The sequence below is a fragment of the Sarcophilus harrisii genome, chromosome 2 (assembly GCF_902635505.1).
Source record: "Sarcophilus harrisii chromosome 2, mSarHar1.11, whole genome shotgun sequence".
Lineage (NCBI taxonomy): Eukaryota > Metazoa > Chordata > Mammalia > Dasyuromorphia > Dasyuridae > Sarcophilus > Sarcophilus harrisii.
Genome location: NC_045427.1, coordinates 331,093,856 through 331,114,762, shown reverse-complemented (window position 1 = coordinate 331,114,762; position 20,907 = coordinate 331,093,856). Strand labels below are relative to the sequence as shown.

Here is a 20,907-nt window from a genome sequence, read left to right as displayed (position 1 = left end):
TTTGAATAACCACATTGTTGAGAAGAGCTAAGTTCATCACAGTTGATCATCACATAATCGTGTTATTCTTCTGCACCATATTTTTTAATAGTGCATAGGACAAAAGTTTCAAATACCATTCTACTACCTTTTATAGGCCCCCAGTTTACTTGTCCCGACCTCCCCATTCCACTGGAGCTTTCCCTCTTGAGGTTACCAGGGAGCTTCCAGATGCTGAATCTGATAACTTTTACCAGACCTTCTTCCACTTTCTCTGTAACCCTAGACACTGTCAACTCCTTCCTTTTGAATGTGTGTTCCTCCTTTGCCTTTCCTTTTTTCTTTGCTGCCCTGTTTTGTTTTCTTCTCCATCTCATTTAGATCATTGTCCATCTTGCTGTTTCCTCATCTAAGCCTGTGTCTTGGCTCTCCCTCCCATCTTCTCTATCTTCTTGTGAACTTCTGAAGGCTTCATCGTTCACACATAGAAATCTCCCTCTTGTCCTTCCTCCATATTTTTTCTCCTTTCTCTCCTCCTCTCCTCTTATGCCCCCTTTCCCCCTGTATCCTTTGTCCCTCTCCTCCCTTTCTCCACTTTTCTCCCTCTCCTTTTCTCTGTATTTCCTTTTTCTCCCTCTGTTCCCTCTCCTTCTACCCCTTTTCATGTACCCTCTTTCCCTCTTCTCCCCTTTTTCCTTCCCTGCCTACCTTTTTTTTGCCTTTCCCTCTCCTTTTCCCCCTTTCTTCCTCTTCCCATTCTCTATCTCCTTCCCCCCCCCCCCACTCCTCCATGTCTGTTTTTGTTTCTGCCTCTGTCTCTCTCTTTCTCTCTCCCTCTCTCTCCTTCTCTCTCTCTCTCTTTCCCTCTCTCTTCCTCCCTCTTTTTCCCTCTCTCTCCCTCTCTTTCTCTACTTCTCTCTCCTTCCCTTCCATCCTCCATATCTCTGTCTTTCTTTCTCTTTCCCCCTCTCCCTTCTTCCCATCCCTTCCTTTCTCTCCCTCTCCTCCCTTCCTTTTTCTCCCTCTCCTCCCTTCCTTTCTCTCCCCCCACATTCCTCCATGTCTCTGTCTCTTTTCCCCCCTCTCACTTCTCCATGTCTCTGTCTCTCTTTCCTTCCCCCCTCACTCTCCACTCAGTAGACTCCAGTGGCTTCTTGTTGCCTCTGGGAGCAAATAAAACATGCTTGCTTGGCATGCAAAGTCCTTGACAATCTGGCCTTCTCCCACCTTTCCAGTTTTTTTACACCTTACTCCTGAACACATACTCTTTAATCCAGCAACACTGTCTTGCTGGTTGTTCCACAAACAAAATACTACATTTCTTGGCTCTAAGTGTTATTTTGAAAAATTCATTTGCTTTATGATGAATCATGTAGGAAGAGAGCAATCAGAGCAAAAGGGAAAAGCCATGGGAGAGATTAAAAAACAGAAAAAAAGAAGTGAACGTAGCATGCATTGTTTTACATTCAGTCTCCTTAGTTCTTTTTCTGCATGCAAATGGCATTTTCTCTCTGAAGTCTATTGGTATTGCTTTGAATCGCTGAACCACTGAGAAGAACCAAGTTTTTCATATTTGATCATAACACATTTTTGCTGTTATTGTGTATAATGTATTCCTGGTTCTGCTTGTTTTGTTCAGCCTCAGTTCATATAAATATTTTCAGGGCTTTCTTATAGAATAATAATATTCCATTACCTTCATATATCACAACTTGTTCAGCCATTCCCCAAATGATGGGCATCTACTAATTTTCCAATTCGTTATTACCACAAAAAAGGCTGCTACAAACATTTTTTGCACATGTAGGTCCTTTTCCCTCTTTTGTGATTTCCTTGGGATACAGACCCAGTAATGGCACAGCTTTCTATCTCTTTGGACATAGTTTCAGATTGCTCTCCAGAATGGTTGGATCCTTTCACAATTCCACCAATAATGCATGAGTATACTTCAAACTATATACATTTTCCATAATACATAGGACAAAAGTTCCAAATATTATTCTGCTACCTTTTACAGGCCCCCCAGTTTACTTAGTATTAAAAATAATAACAAGGGTTCCATTCTCTTAATGTAATTTTAAAAATTATTGTAGTGGAAAGATTGTTGGATTTGGAGTCATAAGGTCTGGGTTCTGATCCTGACTCTTGTGCTCAATAGTAACTTCAGATAAGTAACCTCTCTGTGAAACTCATGTTTTTATCTGTAAAATGAAGATAAGGATATTTGTACTTCTTAATTTGTGACAAGTAAGTGAGGTGATTATAGTATTTTATAATGCTGTATAATACTTAAGTTAACATTTATATATATTTATAAAATATTAAGTGATATTTAAGTAAAAAGAGCATTTTTGATAAGTTAACATTTATACATATTTATAAAATATTATCAAAAATGTTCTTTTTTGGACTATATAACAGCTTTATAACCATTTTAACTCCTCTCTTTTTCCTAGCTGAATTTATTGAAGATGTTGAGTTAATGTTTTCAAACTGCTTTGAATACAACCCTCGTAATACAAGTGAAGCAAAAGCTGGAACTAGACTTCAAGCATTTTTCCACATTCAAGCTCAAAAGCTTGGACTGCATATTACACCTAGTAATGTAGACCACACTATGCCTCCAGCTGCAAAAAAGTCACGAATATAACTTTGTCCTTTTAAAGGATTTATTTTGAGAAAAACCTAATGCTGTTCGTGAAAATGGAATATTAAATCACGCTACAAAGCAGTCATATCATAATACAATAACAACTATTTAACCACCTTGAAGTGTGGCCTGCACTATGTTCTCAAATTTTAATATTAAGTACTCAGGAGAATGTAGGAAAGATTTCCTTTGCTACAATTTTGTTCACTGTCTGTTTGATGTATTGGATACAGTACTGGTTTACAGAGGTATTTACATATTTTAAAGATCATTCATGTGTCCAAGTATCAAGTATTTTGCAAAAATAATTTTTTCTATGCCTTTGACTTGTTTTTCATCTTTTACCCTTTTTTAGACTGTGGCATTGTGGGGGTTTTATTAATATAAATAAAATTTTCTACTTTAACATAGTTTAAAAACTGTAAATGATTAAAAATTATTTTATGAGCACATCTTTTGAACACTACACATGAATGAATAAGTACAATTTTTTTGTATATCATTAAAAGTGCTGTACCAGTGCTAGCTGGAGGTATTCAGTTGGAATTTTTTAAGTAGATATTTATTTAGTATTCAAAGAGATTTGTGAATTTGTTTTTGTATTTATAAAATTTGTACCTGGAAAAAGTTCCTTAAATTTAAAAAAAATTTTACTGTGTTTTTGTTTATTCCTCTTTTTGTAATGATCAGCTGAAAAAGGTAACACCCTCCCTTTTTTCCCTGGCAGTTCTTCCAGCGATAATTAGCTTTTACAGAACTGTATTGTAAGTTTCAATGTACAACTTTTTAAGTGTACAAATAAAATGATACATTTTTCAAAGTATTATGGCTTTGTGGAATTCATCGCATTAATCTGTGCCCTCAGTTAAAGCCTTTTTTTTTTTAACAGATAAAGGCTTCTTGAACTGACAAAAATTCCTAACATTTGAGAAATAAGGTGGATTTTGAGCACAGCTACATCTGAATTATGAATACATCAAATATATCATAACTTAGAAGGGGTAGATATTCAATAAAACTGAGTTCGGATATTTTTGCTCATCTGCTTTTTCTTGTGCATGCCATCTGTTTTCATAGCAACTAGTATGGAATATAGCTACTATAGCAATAGTGGTAAGGGCTCTAAAATTTAGCACAAGCTAGGTTCATTCTATCTCTTGTAGAAAATTAATCATATTAAAAATTAGTGGATATAAAAGGCCAACAAGGCAATGAACACAAGGATGGCTTCTCCATCTATCACAGCCTTGTTTTGGCCTGATGTTCGATAGTAGTGTTAGTAGGTGTCGGAAGTCAATTCAAATTGAATAGGATTACAGTCTTTCCTGCCCAAGAAGCCTACAAGTTTTGGAATCATACTAGCCTCAATATTTGGTCTAATGGAGGCTGTTTTTCCCTAGAAAGGAGTTTCCTAGCAGCTTGGGTAGCCTGAAGTTGAACCTCCAGATTATTACTATTTATGACAATGTCTTCAACAGACCAAAGTGCAGAATGCAAAGTGCATTCATGTGGTATTTTTGAGGTTTGTGTTTGTGAAACAATCCTTCACTGTGAATTTGAACATCGTCAGATTATAAGTTGGGAAACATTTAATCAGTGAATTATAAAAGAAACTGTGCCTGGTATATATTTATAGAGACATTGTAGTAAAAATAGCACCCACAGAAGAGAAAAAATGTTATGGGTTCTATTTTTACTACAATGTGAATTTCAGGAAATTCAAGCAAATTATAAAATTGTAAAATCAGTATCATGTATTTTATTCTGAATTTGCCAAATAAATTAAATAGATAATTTACATTTACAAAGAACTAAAAATATACCTGAAATACAGCATCTATATGTTGTATATAAAATACAACTTTCTTTTTCTTGTGTAAAGTGACTATTTTGATGTCTTCTTCATTGTAGTTATTCTAAATCTCATTCCTCATCCCAGAAAGGTATCCCAAATGACAAAATGTACTTTTTAGAAACAGAAAAAAATCAGCACAACCACAAACACTGGGGGGAAAAAATTCCAATTGATAGGTATTCTATCAAATCTGTTCATTCAAGTGCCACTTGAACTTTAGTTATATTTGCTTTTGATTTTTTTTAGGAATATCATTGATCTTTCCATTTATGCTGTTGTGGTTATTGTCCATATTGTTTTCTTAGCTCTTTACTCGGCATAGGTTCATAAAACTTTCCCTGCTTTACTATAGTACAGTAGTATTCTATTATATTTATTTAACCAGAATTTGTTGAACCATTCCTCAATTGATAGTTTCCAATTCTAAGCTGTCATACAAAGTTTGTGGAATTTATGGGGACTTTCTTAATGGCTTCCTTGAGTTTTAAGTTCATTAGTAGATATCTCTGGTTCAGTGGGTATAGACAGTTTATTCACTTAATTTATATAATTTATGCTTTTCAAAATTTTTGTATCATTTTGTAGTTCTATTAATGCTGACTTGCCATTTTTAGTCATTTTTGTGCATTTGCAGGGCATGGGCAAAACACCAGTGTTGATTTTCATTTCTCTCATTACTAATACTTGCAACATTTTTTCATATGATTGTGAATATTTTGCAGTTTTTCTTTATAGAAGTATTTGTATCTTTGATACAAACATCTTTTTTGGAGAATAACAATTAGTCTTTGGTATGCATTTATTTGTTGTTATACATTTTGAATACTAAACCCTCATCAAAGAAATTTGATAGATTTTTTTTTACCATTCAACCATTTTCCTTTTTTATTCTACATATATTAATTTTGTGAAAAGCACAACCTTTTTTATTAGTCATCTTTCTTTTTTATAATTACCTCTATTTCTCGTTTCTATAATGGTTGAGGAATCTCTGTTTTTCTTCTATTGTTTCTTTTTTTAATCTTTTAATATTAAGGTCATATTCATTTAGAACAATTGTAAAAAAAAAAAAAAAAAAAAAAAAAAAAAAAGCCCTAATTTAGGCCAAAATGCCACTTTTCCCAGAAGTTTTTAATCATATATGGAGTTTTTCCCTAGGCAACTTTTGTTTTCCACTTTGTTAATTGTTTATTCCATTGATTATCATTCTTTACCATTGATATCTATTTTTTTAAACCAGTTCAGGTGGTTTTTAATGAGTGCTATATATTATATTTTAAGTCTGAAAGTGCTTTTGACCCTTTCTTTGTTCCTTTTTGTTCCTACTTTTCATTATATCTCATGATATTCTAGAATTCTAGTTTTTCTAAATGAATTTTGTCATCAAATTCTGTAAAGTGTAATTTGATTTATATACCATTAAAATTACAAATTAATTTTAATATCATTTTTATTATATTATTTTTAATTGTTTGTTTAAGGAGTACTTTGTAATTCAATTTCTGAAAATGTTTTGTATGTTTTAGTCATTTGATCCTCAAATATTTTAAGTATTTTGTAGTTATTGGCAATGTGATTTCCCTTTGTTTTAGGCTTCTGTTATGTTGTTAATTATATAGGAATGCTGTTGATTTATTTTGTAGTTTACAGTTTTGCTGAAATTATTCTCTCCATTTGTATCTTTGCTAATGACATTTAATTTCCCAAGTAAGTCACCATATCATCAGCTAATATAAGTAATTGATCTCTTTTTTCACCTATTATGTCATGAATTTTTCTCTTATTGCTACAATTAGTATTTGTAGAACTATATCAAAGAATAATGGGGAGAATGGGCATCCTGACTTCACTTTTGTATTTATTGGAAAAAATTCTGTAAATCCTCATCACATATGATACTTACTTTTGGTTTTCTTCTGTGCTTATACACTTCGGGATGTTCAACAGAGAAGAGTACTTTGTCAAAAAACATTTTCTGCATCTATTGAGGTTTGGGGATGTTTGGGTTTTTAATATTTAAATTATTTGTTAATTTTTCCCGCTAATATTAAACTGTCTGTGCATCTCTGGTATAAATCTCACTTGATCATAATATTTATTGGATAAATTGTGGTTTTCTGATAACGGTTTTATTTAAATGTTTTGAATTCATGTTCATTATACTTAAATTTTTTTCCCCTGTGTTTGGCTTTCCCTGGTTTAGCTATTAGGACTGTGTATATCTTCTAAAAGGATTCGGGTTTTTTTTTTTTTTTTTTTTCTTTGATAGTTCCTTTATAATTTATATTTTCTTTTCTAAGATTGGTTTTCTGATAGTTGCACATGTTATATTTTTGAAGTTGTTTTACTATTGCTATTGTGTCATGAGTTTTGTTAGAGGATATTTCTATGCGAAACAATATGTTTCAATTTTTTTTTTTCCATTTTGGTGATTTCAACTTATTCATTTGCTATTTTATTTCATTTGATTTTCTGCTCTTTTAAATCAGATTAACTAAAGATTTATCAATTTTGTTAGTCATTTTTCAGAACCTACCTTTATCTGTTTTCATTTCCAGTTTATCTGTTTCCCCTCTAATTTTTTAATATCTCCTTCTTTGTGCTTATTTTGCCTTTGTTTATTTCATCATCTTAGTTTCAAAAATGCATAGTCAGTTCATTTTTCTGTATTGTTAATGTATGTAAGTAAGGATATGATATTTCCCTGAGGAGTACTTGAGCTGCACATCTTAGAATTTTTGTTATTGTTTCATTATTTTCATTATGTAATGGTCTTTAAAGGATATATGAATTTTTTCTGCCTTTTTACATTGGTTTGCAAGATCTCTGGGCCCTGATACATTCTTGACTTTTACAAAAGTCCCTGCAGAATGGAGAATTGGATTACAGGGGTTGTCACTTATCTTCTAGCACTAAAATTTTCCTGGGTATATCACACATGCTTCTTTTCTCCCCTATTTTTATTCCTGTCCCATTCTGTATATATACTCTCTTATATTGTAAGACTTACAAAAAGTGTAAACCTGTAGACAGGATATTGCCTGCTTTTGGCTAAAATGCCCCATTGCTGCCTCTTCATTGTTATCCTCCCATTCTTCCACCATCACTCCTGTACATTATGTACATTTAGAAAAACATTTCTGCTGTTGCTTTGTTGCTGTGCATGGCAGCTACATTTTTTTTTTCAGTTCTATTTTTCAGTTCCAAGTGCTTATTTTTTTAATGTCTTTTTTTTTCTTGTATGTTGAAGCTCAGATTTTCAGGGTGTGCTGCAAAGAGGAGTCTCTTTGCTCTTCAGAACCCATTATTTCATTTCTTCCTAACTTTTCCAGTGAGAAAATATGTTACGCATTATTCAAATTTCTTTCCTTTGTATTTGAAGGTATTAAGATATTCTTTATTCTGATCCCTTCTAAAATTTATTTCTGAGTTGTAGTAAAATATTCTTTATTCTGATCCCTTCTAAAATTTATTTCTGAGTTGAATGTCTTGACGTTTGCTGCCTTTTTTTTTTTCTGAAGGTGATCTAATTGAAGGTGATTTCAATTACTACATCATTTTTTATGTTCAACTCTGAGCCAGTGCTATTATTTCCTGCATTATGATAGTTTTTCCCCTGGGTTTTTTGTTTGTTTGGGTACTGTTCTGTTCTTCTAGGACAGGGCTTCTTAAACTTTTCCCATTTGTGATCCCTTTTTACCTGAGAAATTTTTATGCAACCCAAGTATTTTGTAAAAGAGATTTGCAAATCACACATTTAATGATAATAAATAGGGGGAGGATTCTGGGAAGATGGTGGAGTCATAAATTTCAAGATCTCCTGATTTCCCTTCACAAATAGAACAAATTTGTGCCTCAGGGCAACACAGACCAAGTGAAATGAAAAATGAAGAAGACTTTGGGCAGAACTGGAGTCCTCCTGATAAAATTTGAGAAGATCTGAAGAAAGGCCCATTAACCTATCTGAAGTGCAAACATCTCCTGGCTTACGGTACAGAAGCATCAAGCAGGGATCCCTTGGGATAGCTGAGTGTGACTGAAGTCTCAGCAGGAATCACAAAGACTTTCATCTCCTGGACTGTTGTGGAGTTGAGGTTTGAGTCCTGAGAAGACTGAGCAAATCTGTACTCAGCTTGGCCCAGCTGTGCTGCTGAGACAGGCCCTGGACAAGGAAGGAGTGCACAGTGGGTACAGAGGCAGTGGAGCTGGGACACTGCTGGCGATGGGCACCTACAGGAGGGTTGAGCTCTTGGTTTGGGGTTCCTGGTCAGAGTGGAAAGTTAAAGGGAAGCTTGAGGCACTATTTCCCTACCCCATGATTAGAGTTGCTTAGACCAATAACTCTTATATTTAAAAAAAAAAAAAATTACTGGCAAAGAAAGAACCTCACCATTGAAACATATTATGGGAACAGGGAAGAACAGGATTCATCTTCAGAGGAGGACATTTTAGTTAAAAAAGAAATAGAAAAAAAACAAAAAAACTTATGTCCCAAAGAGTAACAGGAAATGACTCCCTGCCCAGAAAGAATTAATAGAAAGAACTCAAAAAAGGATTAAAAAATCAAATGAGATACATTAAGAAAAAATGAAAGAAAAAAAAACCATCCAGGAAAAACAAGCTTATGAAAAACAGAGGTATAGAATCTCAAAGATGAAAAGGTTTTGAAAATCAGAACTGGGCAAAAGAAGCCTCTGAAAGAAATAAAACAGATTATAAAGAATGTGAAAATAGAACAGAATATGAAAACTTTTTATAAAAAAACCGACAGAGATGGAGATCAAGAAGAGAAAATATAACAATAAATAAAAATAAAGTTCTGACCAAAAAGAGAACCTTAACACAATAATTCAGGAAATAATACAAGAAAATTGTTTTGAAGTGATAGAACATGAGGGAAAAGTAGAAATATGAAAAAAATCCATCAGTCACTACCTTAAAGAGATCTTATGTGAAAATATGGCAGGAATATCACTGCCAAATTTTGAAACCCCCAGATCAAAGAGAAAATTTTGCAAAACACAAGAAAAAAATCAATTCTAGATTATATGCTGGAGCTATAAGACTTAGCAGCAGCTTGTACTACTACTGCAGGTCCTGAAATCATATCTACTGACAATCAAAAGAACTAGACCTTCTAGGCCTACAGCCAAAAATATCATATCCAGCAAAATTATAATCCTGAATGAGAGAAAAATGACATTCAATGAACTTTATAGGACTTTCTAATCAAATCTGAACTTAATAGAAAATTTAGCATATAAGAGCCAAAATGAAAGATCAATTTTAAGAAACTTAACATGGACAAACTGTTTAAATATGGACAGATTATATTTTTTGTATAAGATTGACATCAACAATAGGGGGTAGCTCAAAAGAAAAATTGGAAGAGTTCAGGTAAAAATAACAATCATTTTATACAAACAAGATAAGAGGGTAGACACAGTAGACACAGAGGGTAGGAAGGCTCATAATGTTGAAAATCTACTTACATTGGAAGTGGGGAGGTAGTGCCTCAAGCTTCCCATCAGCTCTCCACTTTGACTAGGAACTCCAAACCAAGAGCGTATTGTAGTTTCAGATTTTATTCATGTTTCATAGAAATAACTGGCTCATCAGGTGGATAATCAGTCATTTTCTCTGCTTATATTTAGTGTCTTTTTAGTTTTAGAGTTGTTTTTATTCCCTCCCCTTGGTAATTCCTTCCCCTTCATTTTCCACTTTAACTTCTCCTTTTACTTGATCCTTTTTAATAGTGATTTTCTTAGAGGCTGTGTCTCAGCTTCCTCACAGACTGGGCAGTTGACATTTCAGCAACCCAGGTTTATGCCTTACGTGATTGCTAGGTTCTTTCCAGCAACCTAGGTTTATGCCTTAAGTGATTGCTAGGTTCTTTCCTCCAGTCTTCACCCTAACACCCCTCTACACACATAGCCACACAATGTGTTTCTGCTAGAATTCTTACAAGGTGCTAAATCAATGGAATCGATAGAAACAATGATTGTTTAGCAGGGTGCTTAACAGTTCTCTAGATGTACTTGGTACTTATAGAGTTCCACAAGATTCATACCTTTAAGAAAGCATATATAAGGAGGAGCTCTCAAGCCCACTAAAGAGGAAGCCCACAAGCCCACTCTTGGAGGTGGAGACAGATTCATTCCAATTTCCACCTTTGGGCTGGATGGAGGCTGAAGCTAGAAAGGCCAAGGACTAGCAGTAAGAACTCTGGGAACCAAGGAGAGAGATAGACCTCTAAGAAAGCCAACCGGGCCCAAGGAAGGACAAGACTTGGACAGAAACAATAAAGGATTTGGATTTTATTTGGACTCCTGGCTGCATTTGAGGTGATTATTACACTGAATTGAAAGGAAGGCTGCCTCCAGAAGCCCCTCAAGAAACCTGCTCCCAGAGAAGATGATATTTTAGAGAAGAACATTAAAGTATTCTGTTCTGGTATGCTTAGTTTCTTAGTTCTTTGGTTTGGCACCCAGCAATTTAAAACTTACCCAGTGCTATAGAATTGGTGGTTATCTGGAAAGATTTTGTTCCTGAAGAGCTGGATTGGGATTGTTTGGCTGACTGTTATGTCCAGGCAAATTTCTTCAGTGAGAGAGTGAGGGTGGAGGAGGGGGATTGAGCATAGATTGGTGAGCATTGGTTCATTGGTTTTGAGGTTGGTTTGTTTTTTTTAATGTAACTTTTGGATTATGGGTGTTATAGACAATGGAGACGAAGTTGCTTAATCTTTGGTACATAATTTCTCTTTTGGAGACATTTGATAGATTGTGGGGAATCAGGAAAAATGTCTAGTCCATCTTGTGGCTCATTTAACTCATTTAACAGAGAAGTTCTTTTATTTTTAAATATTTCATTAGTTCACCATTGAAGCTGCTTTGCTTAAATGTAATTCTTATCTCAACTTGGCAATTTTTTTAAATGCCTTTATGATTTCCCCTTTTATTTTCTTTAATTTGGGGGTGTAACTGTATTCCTATATTACCTTAACTCTTCCACATTCATTGAAAAAGAAAAAGAAAACCCTTATAAAAATGTGCATAATTAAGAAAAATAAAATTTCACACTGGCTGTGTCTCATATCTTTAATATGTTATTCTGTAGCTTAGTAGCATTTGTCATCACAAGTAAATTGTCCAATTCATCTTTTGAGATTCTCTTCACAAAATCTTAACTAAAGATATGTTCATCAATCTTAACTAAAGATATGTTCATCCTTTGTTCTCTAATATTTCTTTATTATGTGACCTTTTATTTGTCTTAAGTCACTTATCCATTTGGAGCTTATTTTGTTATATTGCATACGTTGGGTCTATATCTAATTTTTATCAGATGGCTTTTCATTTTACTTCAGAAGTTTTGTCAAATGAGTTCTAGGAACTGAGTTTTGAATCAGTCAATTCATAAACTTTTATTGAGTGTCTACTGTATTAGGTGCACTCACAAGAAGGTGGATTCTGAGGGATTAAGAAGAGTGAGAGATAATTGGAGAAACTATTGTAGCTGGCCTTTGCAAAGAGTTTAGCCACACAGTGCAGAAGAAATATAGAATAATCATATAATTATAAAAAATATTATAGGATAATAGTTACAGATAAAAAGATCAAGTAGTTTTTTTTTTTGTTTGTTTGTTTTTTGCTGAGGCATTTGGGGTTAAGTGACTTGCCTAGGTTCACACAGCTAGGAAGCCGTAAGTGTCTGAGAGCAGATTTGAACTCAAGTCCTCCTGACTTCAGGGCTGGTGCTCTATCCACTGCATCACCTAGCTGCCCCTGTCAAGTAGTATTTTTTGAGGATGAAGAGAGTAATGAGGGCAGGAGTTGAGGAAAAAATGTAACTTACATACTGAATTTGTTGAAGGAAGAATGAATGACCTATAGGTCTAGAAAGAACAATTACCTGGATTTTGATTGGGTAATTAATCTTAAAGGAGACAGTGTGACTAAGTGATGGGGATAGGGGAAAGGTTCTCCCTACTCTGCCAATGAACTGAGGGGAATGAATGAAAATGTAACTAGTATTGTAAAAAGTGACCAGGGAGGATATGTCTTTAGGGAGGAGCCTGGATTGTTAGAAGAATGGAAGAATAAAAGCTTTAATATGAAGTTTATTTCCTATGGCGCTGACATTCCAGAGGTGGTTATAGTGGTAGGGAAAGGAGATGATTTCATTGGGAACAGTGGGGTTCAAAATTCCTCCATCAACGTGGAAGGCATTACTCCCAGAAATGGCTAGAGTCCCTCTCTTTACAAATATAAATTCTTCCTCTTTCCTCAAAGGATAAGCACAAGAGTTGGAAGGCCTGAGATCAAAGGAAAGGTTGTTTCTTTTTATATTGGAAGCTCTCCACAGCATAGGTGTGTGATGTGGGCAGGTAGACAGTTTCTCATGATGGCAACAGAAGGTAAAAGTAGTTCCTTTGTGCTGGTACAGATGGAAGTTGTACCACTTGTCTCTCTCTAGCAGCTTTCCTTCAGGGACAAGTGCAGCAGGCACAAATTCATGATCAGAGGAAGGTAAGAGAAAGAAAACAAAGAATAAACATTTATATAGTGTCTATTATGTGCTAACCACTTTGCAAATACTTATTCAATCCTCACAACAACCCTGTGGTATAATTCCTTATAAGAAGAGCTAATTTATTAAATTTGTACATGCTTTTAGTTGTACAATGTAGCACATACTAATGTATGTATCGTAAATGAATTTGGTCAGCCACAAGAGCATAAAATCCTTCAAAGAAATGGTACAAATTCAGGATTGAGACTAGCTATATTTACATTATTACTTAAAATGTGTCGAATTCAGCTGATCTGAACTATTCTTTTCCACACAATTTTTGAAATGAGTTGCTTTAGGACCTCTTAAAATAATTATATGAATGGTATATTGATACATAATTTGTCTTTGATCTGCTGATCATTTCAGAATTAGAACACTCTTGATATTGTTAGATGAGAAAGATAAGTAATTAGAAATCTCTTGATGTTGTTAGATAAATATTTTTCCTATGTAATTGTAAATGGACACTTCTATAGTCTTTATCTCTCTCTCCTCTTCCCCTTCCCCCCCCCCCCAAAAAAATACAGAAAGAATATTGTACTACAGAGATCATGGCAACAGTACTCGGCCAAACTTGATCAAACCACTTACCATTAATAAAAATTGCAGCTGAGTCTTTCTGTGAATTGACCCGGCATAAAAAGTTAAATTCTAGCATTTTGTTAAAAAAAAAACAAAAAAAACTTTTGATTTTAAAATAATTGAGAATTGTAAGAAATGTTTGTGATGAGGGGCATGAGGAGATCTATGTCCTGATGCAAAGGACTCTGAAGTAAATAGAAAAAATAACTACTTAATAGTTGCATAGCTACAAAATATTTACAGTTGGATATGAATTCAGGTTTCCTGAATTCCCAGCACTCTTTGCATTATACCACCTGGCTACCCTATCAAAGACTAGATTTAAAGAAAAAAAGCTATCTTCGCTAATCTGTTCTATTATTAGTTGAACTTCTCCTATTTTTTAAGCCATACCAAATTGTCTTGATGATTGATTATACAGTATAGTTTGCGATCTGGTAAAAGTGACCCCCTTCTTTTTCCCTTGAGATTTTTGACTTTTTCTGTTATTTAGAACAACTAATTTTTATTGAATAATCTAGCTAATAGTGATAAAATATTTAGTTCTGCCATGAAGAGTTTTCTATAGTTTTTTTGCATGTAGTTTCTGGGTTTTTTATCTGTTTTGGTAGGCTCCCAAGTATTTCATATATTACAATAGTTATTTTTAACCAAATGTCTTTCCTCCAGCTGAATTTTATCAGTAATAAAAGTTATTAAGAAGAGATCTTCTTACTCTCCTAAAAGTTATTTAGTTTATTTTTTAGCTGAAGAGGAAGGTTCTCATTTTGGGTCTGTGAAGTTAAATTTTTTTAAAAGATTATATGTCAGTAATTTATACATTTACAATTTTTAGATTTATTCTGAGAAGGCTTCACCATAGTAGGTATCCATGACACAAAAATAATTAAGAATCCCTACTCTATTAGACTGTCATATCATCTGCAAAAAGCATTTGTTTTGTTCTTTGCTCATACTTAATGCTGTTAATTTCTTTTTTTCTTGCCCTTTTGCTGTAGCCATAATATCTAGCACTCTAATACAGAATATTGATGCTTATAAATGTATCTCTAGCCTTTCTACGTTACATGATTTTGCTTCTACAATTTAGATATAAAATAAAGTATTCATCTGTTCCTATTCTTTTTGGTGTTATTTTTTATTAATAGAAATAGAAATTGTCCAAATCTTTATCAGAATCCATTGATATATGTGGTTTTACTTATGTTAATATTATATTACATTTTGCTTATATTGATTTAACTCTAAATCTTGCACATTATCTTATTTTTTGTTTTGAATATATTATTGTAGCCTCTATAATTTTTAATTTCAGTATTTTTATTTTTTTATATATATAGTTTTATTTCTCTTGTTTTCCTTCTCCCTTGTTTGGGGATCCAGATCATATTTGTATCACAGAAATTGAAAACATCCATTCTTTTCCTGTTTTTACAAACGGATTATGCAATATTAGAATTATTCTTTGAATAATAGATTCATATAAATCTATTTTTCCCCCGTCAGGAGTTCCTTTATGACTTCTCAATAGTTTTCTAAATATAATTGGGCAAAATGGTTACTAATAGTTTCCTTTCCCATCTTCAGTTGTGAATTTTACATTTTCTAAAGTTTTTTCTTAGTTATTTTTGATATAATTAGATTTTCAAAACTTTTGAAAAGTGATTAGCTCTTTTAGTTTTAGTTATGTCATTGGTTGTTTGTAAAACCAACTCTTTCCTACCTACAATTTGGATTTTGTTCAGTTATTTTCTGGCTTGGGGGGGAAAGAAGGGCTTCCAATCTTATTAATGTTTTGTTTTCAGATTTTCTACTTATTTTTTTTCATTGCTGCTTTTCTGGTTTTTTAAAAAAATCATGTCCAATTTGTTGCTCTCTTATTTCTGTTCAGAAAACCAGGATTGGCCATTTCTGACAACACACACACACACATACATACACACACACATGTATTCCACAGTCCTTCACCTGTGAAGAAAAGTGATGTTTTCTTTACTTTTCTGTGGACAAATTTGGTTTGATGCATGCCTATTTTATAATCAAGAATGTCTAGAAATAAAATGTTGTGCTCACAAAAGTCCAAACATTAATACTAAAGTATTAACCAGTATTAGAAGTCAGGGGTCCCTCAATAATCAGACATACCTTATAATCCAAGCAATCTTTTATACAGTCTGCTTATGTAAATCCATTTCATAATGTATGTAAAAGTAAACTTGTGACTTGTCCATAATCATGCAGACTTGTAAAAGGGCTCTTACAAGAGTCTATGGTAACAGGGACACAGAATTCTTCAAAAGTCCCAGTCCAACACTGCTATCTCTACTAGAGAAACCCAATGCTGGGAAAAGTATATTATGAACATATTGAATCATCCTTCATTCATCTTCTTTATCGCCTTCAATAAGCAGGTTCAATCAATATTACATGCATAATCTCCTATTAGTATTATACTGTTAAAGCCTATAAAAAAAAATTCTAAATCTCAGCCTTTAGAAATTAGTTACAGTGATTGTGAATGTGATTGGTACCAGTCAATCAATCATCAATTTCACATAACATAGTTTTCTTTATTATCTAAAATTTATCTTTTGACAATTGCTTTGAGAACATTCTTTCACCAAGTTTTTCATCTGGGTCATATTTTTAATTTAACTCTTCTCAATTTAACTTTGAATTAATTTTTATGGAGACATCATGGCATAGTAAACTGAGAGCTGACCTCAGAGTAAGAAGAAGAAAAATTGAATACAAGTTGCTCTGACAATCCTGCCAAGTTTATATCATTGGCAATAAAAGTTTTAAGGGTTGTGTTTCAAAACTTTGCTTGTAAATTAGTTGTTTGGGATAGAACACTGCATTTTTTTTCTCCCCAAAACAAATGAGCTAAATCATTTCTACACCATCCTTTTGAGTCCCTTGATCCCTTAGAATATCACTGATCTTACTCTGCAAACTTAAGCTTTAGATCATTTTCACCATCTTCCCCCTTTGCTTTTTATGCATTTTGAACAAAGAGAAAATCACAAAACTATGCTGACTTGTTCATTACAAATTTATGTTAAGTAATTTTAATTGAATCCTCATTGTTATAAAGTAATTCTTTTACACTGTCCTAATTATATTACATTCACCACAGTAGATCTAATCAACCTTTTACCTTCTCAAAACTCACTCAAATATTTACTAAGAGTTCTCCTTTTTTCTCAGTAATTTTTTCAAATACATATAAAGATTGTTTTCCCTTCTTCTCTTAATAAGTTGCTGTCTCAAGACAGCAACTAATCTGATACTAGGTTATATATGTTCAATTATGCAAGAAAAATCAGACCAAAAAAGGAAAAAAACAAGAAAAAAAACAAAAAAGGTTGAAAATATGCTTTGATCCACATTCCATCTCCATAGTTCTTTTTCTCAGTGGTGATCTATTAAATTGTTTTGAAACACTTTGTTGGAAAGATCCAAGTCTATCACAGTTGATCATCACATAATCTTGTTAGTGTGTATAGTGTTCTACTGTTCTCTCTTTACAGAAAATCATCCCCAGGATAATACACTACGACCAAGTAGGATTTATACCAGGAATGCAGGGCTGGTTTAATATTAGGAAAACTATTAGCATAATTGACTATATCAATAACCAAATTAACAAAAACAAGATCATCTCAATAGATGCAGAAAAAGCATTTCATAAAATCCAACATCTATTCCTAATAAAAACATTTGAGAGTATAGGAATAAATGGACTTTTCCTTAAAATAGTCATATGTAATGAGGATAAAATGGAACCATTCCCAGTCAGATCAGGAGTGAAACAAGGTTGCCCACTATCACCATTATTATTCAGTATTAGAAATGCTAGCCTCGGCAATAAGTGTTGAGAATGAGATTAAAGGAATTAAGAGTAAGTAGTGAGGAAACCAAATTATCACTCTTTAGAGATGATACGATGGTATACTTAAAGAACTCCAGAGATTCTACTAAAAAAACTATTAGAAATAATTCACAACTTTAGCAAAGTTGCAGGATACAAAATCCACATAAATCCTCAGCATTTTTATAGATCACCAACAAAATCCAACAGCAAGAGATACAAAGAGAAATTCCATTCACGATAACTGTCAATAGCATAAAATATTTGGGAAACTATCTACCAAAGGAAAGTCAGGAATTATATGAGCAAAATTACAAAATACTTTCCACACAAAGTCAGATTTAAGTAATTGGAAAAATATTAAGTGCTCATGGATAGGCCGAGCGAATATAATAAAGATGACAATACTCCTTAAACTATTTACTTACTGCTATGCCAATCAGATTCCCAAGAAAATATTTTAATGATTTAGAAAAAATAACAAAATTCATATGGAAGAACAAAAAGTCAAGAATCTCAAGGGAATTAATGAAATAAAAATCAAATGAAGGTAGCCTAGCTGTACCTGATCTAAAACGATTGTATAGTAGCAGTCACTAAAACCATTTGGTATTGGTTAAGAAATAGATTAGTTGATGAGTTGTCAGACAAACCCAAAGATCCCAACTTTGGGGATAAGAATTCACTATTTGACAAAAACTGCTGGGAAAACTTAGAAATTAGTATGGCAGAAACTAGGCATGAACCTATACCTAACACTGCACACCAAGAGAAGATCAAAATGGGTCCATGATTTAGGCATAAAGAACGAGATTATAAATAAATTAGAGGAACATAGGATAGTTTACCTTTCAGACATGTGGAGGAGGAAGGAATTTGTGACCAAAGATTATTGATCACAAAATAGAAAATCTTTTGATTATATCAAATTGAAAAGCCTTTGTACAAACAAAACTAATGCTAATAAGATTAAAAGGGGAGTAATAAACTGGGAAAACATTTTTACAGTTAAAGGTTCTGATAAAGGCCTCATTTCCAAAATATATAGAGAACTGACTCTATAAGAAATCAAGCCATTCTCCAATTGATAAATGGTCAAAGGATAGGAACAATTTTCAGATGATAAAATTGAAACTATTTCTACTCATATAAAAGGGTGTTCCAAATCACTATTGATCAGAGAAATGTGCAAATGAAGACAACTCTTGAGATACCACTACACACTGTCAGATTGGCTAAGATGCCAGGCAAAAATAATGATGAATGCTGGAGAGGATGCGGGAAAACTGGGACACTGATGCATTGTTGGTGGAGTTGTGAATGAATCCAACCATTCTGGAGAGCAATCTGGAATTATTCCCCAAAAGTTATCAAACTGTGCATACCCTTTGATCCATCAGTGTCACTACTGGGCTTATATCCCAGAGAGATACTAAAGAAGGGAAAGGGATCTGTATGTGCCAAAATGTTTGTGGCAGCCCTTTTTGTAGTGGCTAAAAACTGGAAAATGAATATAGATGCCCATCAATTGGAGAATGGTTGGGTAAATTGTGGTATATGAATGTTATGGAATATTATTCTGTAAGAAATGACCAGCAGGATGAATACAGAGAAGATTGGAAAGACTTACATGAACTGATGCTGAGAGAAATGAGTAGAACCAGGAGATCATTATACACTTCAACAACAATACTTTATGAGGATATATTCTGATGGAAGTGGATATCTTTGACAAAGAGAACGTCTAATTCATTTCCAATTGATCAATGATGGACAGAATCAGCTACACCCAGAGAAGGAATACTGGGAAATGAATGTGGACTACTTGCATTTTTGTTTTTCTTCCCAGGTTATTTTTACCTTCTGAATCCAATTCTTCTTGTGCAACAAGAGAACTGTACAGTTCTGCACACGTATATTGTATCTAAGATATACTGTAACACATTTAACATGTATAAGACTGCCTGCTATCTAGGGGAGAGGGTGAAGGGAGGAAAGGGAAAAATTGGAACAGAAGTGAGTGCAAGGGATAATGTTGTAAAAAAATTACCCATGCATATGTTCTGTCAACAAAAAGTTATAATAATTAAAAAAGACAAAGAAGGAAAGAAAAGACGTGCCAATAAAACTTAAAAACACACACTTTAAAAAAAAAAAAAAAAAAAAAAAAAAAAAACCTGTAAATCTTTTCTGCATTCATCAGTGAGTCAATGGAGTTCTTGCAGGAACTTCTTTCCTTTATTTACCCAGAGTTCTTTGGTGTAGAATAGTATATGAGGAAATTACAAGGTGTGCAAAGTCCCTAGAGTCCTCTTTCTGGGTGCAGATCTGTTGGAATTGGCCTGAATCACCATATTGTTGAGTCAAGTCCATTAGAGTTGGTCATTGCACAATTTTGCGTGCAGTGTTCTCTTGGTTCTGCTCACCTCACTCTCCTTATTTCATCATCAGTTCATTTACTAGAGGAAATAAGAGTCAAGATAGCAGATGAAGGCAGGAGTTTGTCTATGATCTTTCAAATTTCACCCAAACAACTTTAAATAATGCCTTGAAAGAAATTTGGAAGTGGCATAATATAAAAGTTTGGTGGTGAAACAACTTGGAAAATTGGTGGCAAAAGTTAGCTGCACTGAAATGAGAATAGAGCAGAGTTTATTCCAGACCTCAAGAAACCAGTAGTTACAAGCATCACCTTTTCTTTTGAGCCATCTGAGTCCAGTGACCAGGATGACTAAAACGCAGACCTTAACAACCATCAATTTGATAACAGCAACGCCCAATCAGTAATTAAAGCTAGGTATGAGACAAATGAGACAAAGAATGGTTTCTTTTACCTAGTTAAAAAAATACATGTTGACAAGATCAAAACACTAATTGAGACGTTTGACAAAAGTCAAAATTGCTAAACTCAAGCCTCAAAGAAAAATGTGAAATGGTTCAAAGTTCAAAAATAATTCTTGAAAGAGCTCAAAATGGACTTTGATATTAAGGAAATATGACAGGCAAGAAAATAATGAAACAAAATTATAAATGGCTCAGTAAAAGGTATTTAAAACTACTGAAGAAACACCAGCAAAATGGTAAAGAGACAAAAATCCACTGAAGAACTCCTTAAAAAGCAGATTTAGCCAAGTGGGGAAAAAATGCACCGGCAAAAATATTTCATTTAAAAATAGAATTGGGCTATTAATAACTTCAAAGAAGCAATAATAAAACAAAATATCATAATGGAGAAAGTTGACCAGAAAAATGAGGAGAGATAATTTAAGAATTATTGTCTTTAAAATTATATTTTATGTTTAATTTATGGAATAACAAAGCATTACCCTAACATTGTAAAATAAAAAAGGACTGCACATAAAAAAAGTTTATGTATACATATCCCTGCTC

The 20,907-nt window shown here is 33.4% G+C and overlaps 1 protein-coding gene and 1 long non-coding RNA gene across 7 annotated transcripts in view; one reads left to right on the top strand and one right to left on the bottom strand.

Annotated features, from left to right (window-relative positions):
- Positions 1–3,452, top strand: part of BAZ1A (bromodomain adjacent to zinc finger domain 1A) — a 198,075-nt gene extending 194,623 nt beyond the window's left edge. For all 6 annotated transcript variants that reach the window (XM_031952855.1, XM_031952854.1, XM_031952853.1 and 3 more), the window contains one exon: positions 2,436–3,452. In XM_031952855.1, the coding sequence (XP_031808715.1) occupies positions 2,436–2,629 (194 nt within the window). In that variant the 3' untranslated portion in view covers positions 2,630–3,452. The remainder of the gene's footprint in view (positions 1–2,435) is intronic.
- Positions 3,453–12,244: 8,792 nt separating this feature from the next.
- LOC116421596 overlaps positions 12,245–20,907 on the bottom strand; it is a 43,708-nt gene continuing 35,045 nt past the window's right edge. Inside the window, exon 3 of the long non-coding RNA XR_004232048.1 lies at positions 12,245–12,970. This is a non-coding gene — a long non-coding RNA (uncharacterized LOC116421596). The remainder of the gene's footprint in view (positions 12,971–20,907) is intronic.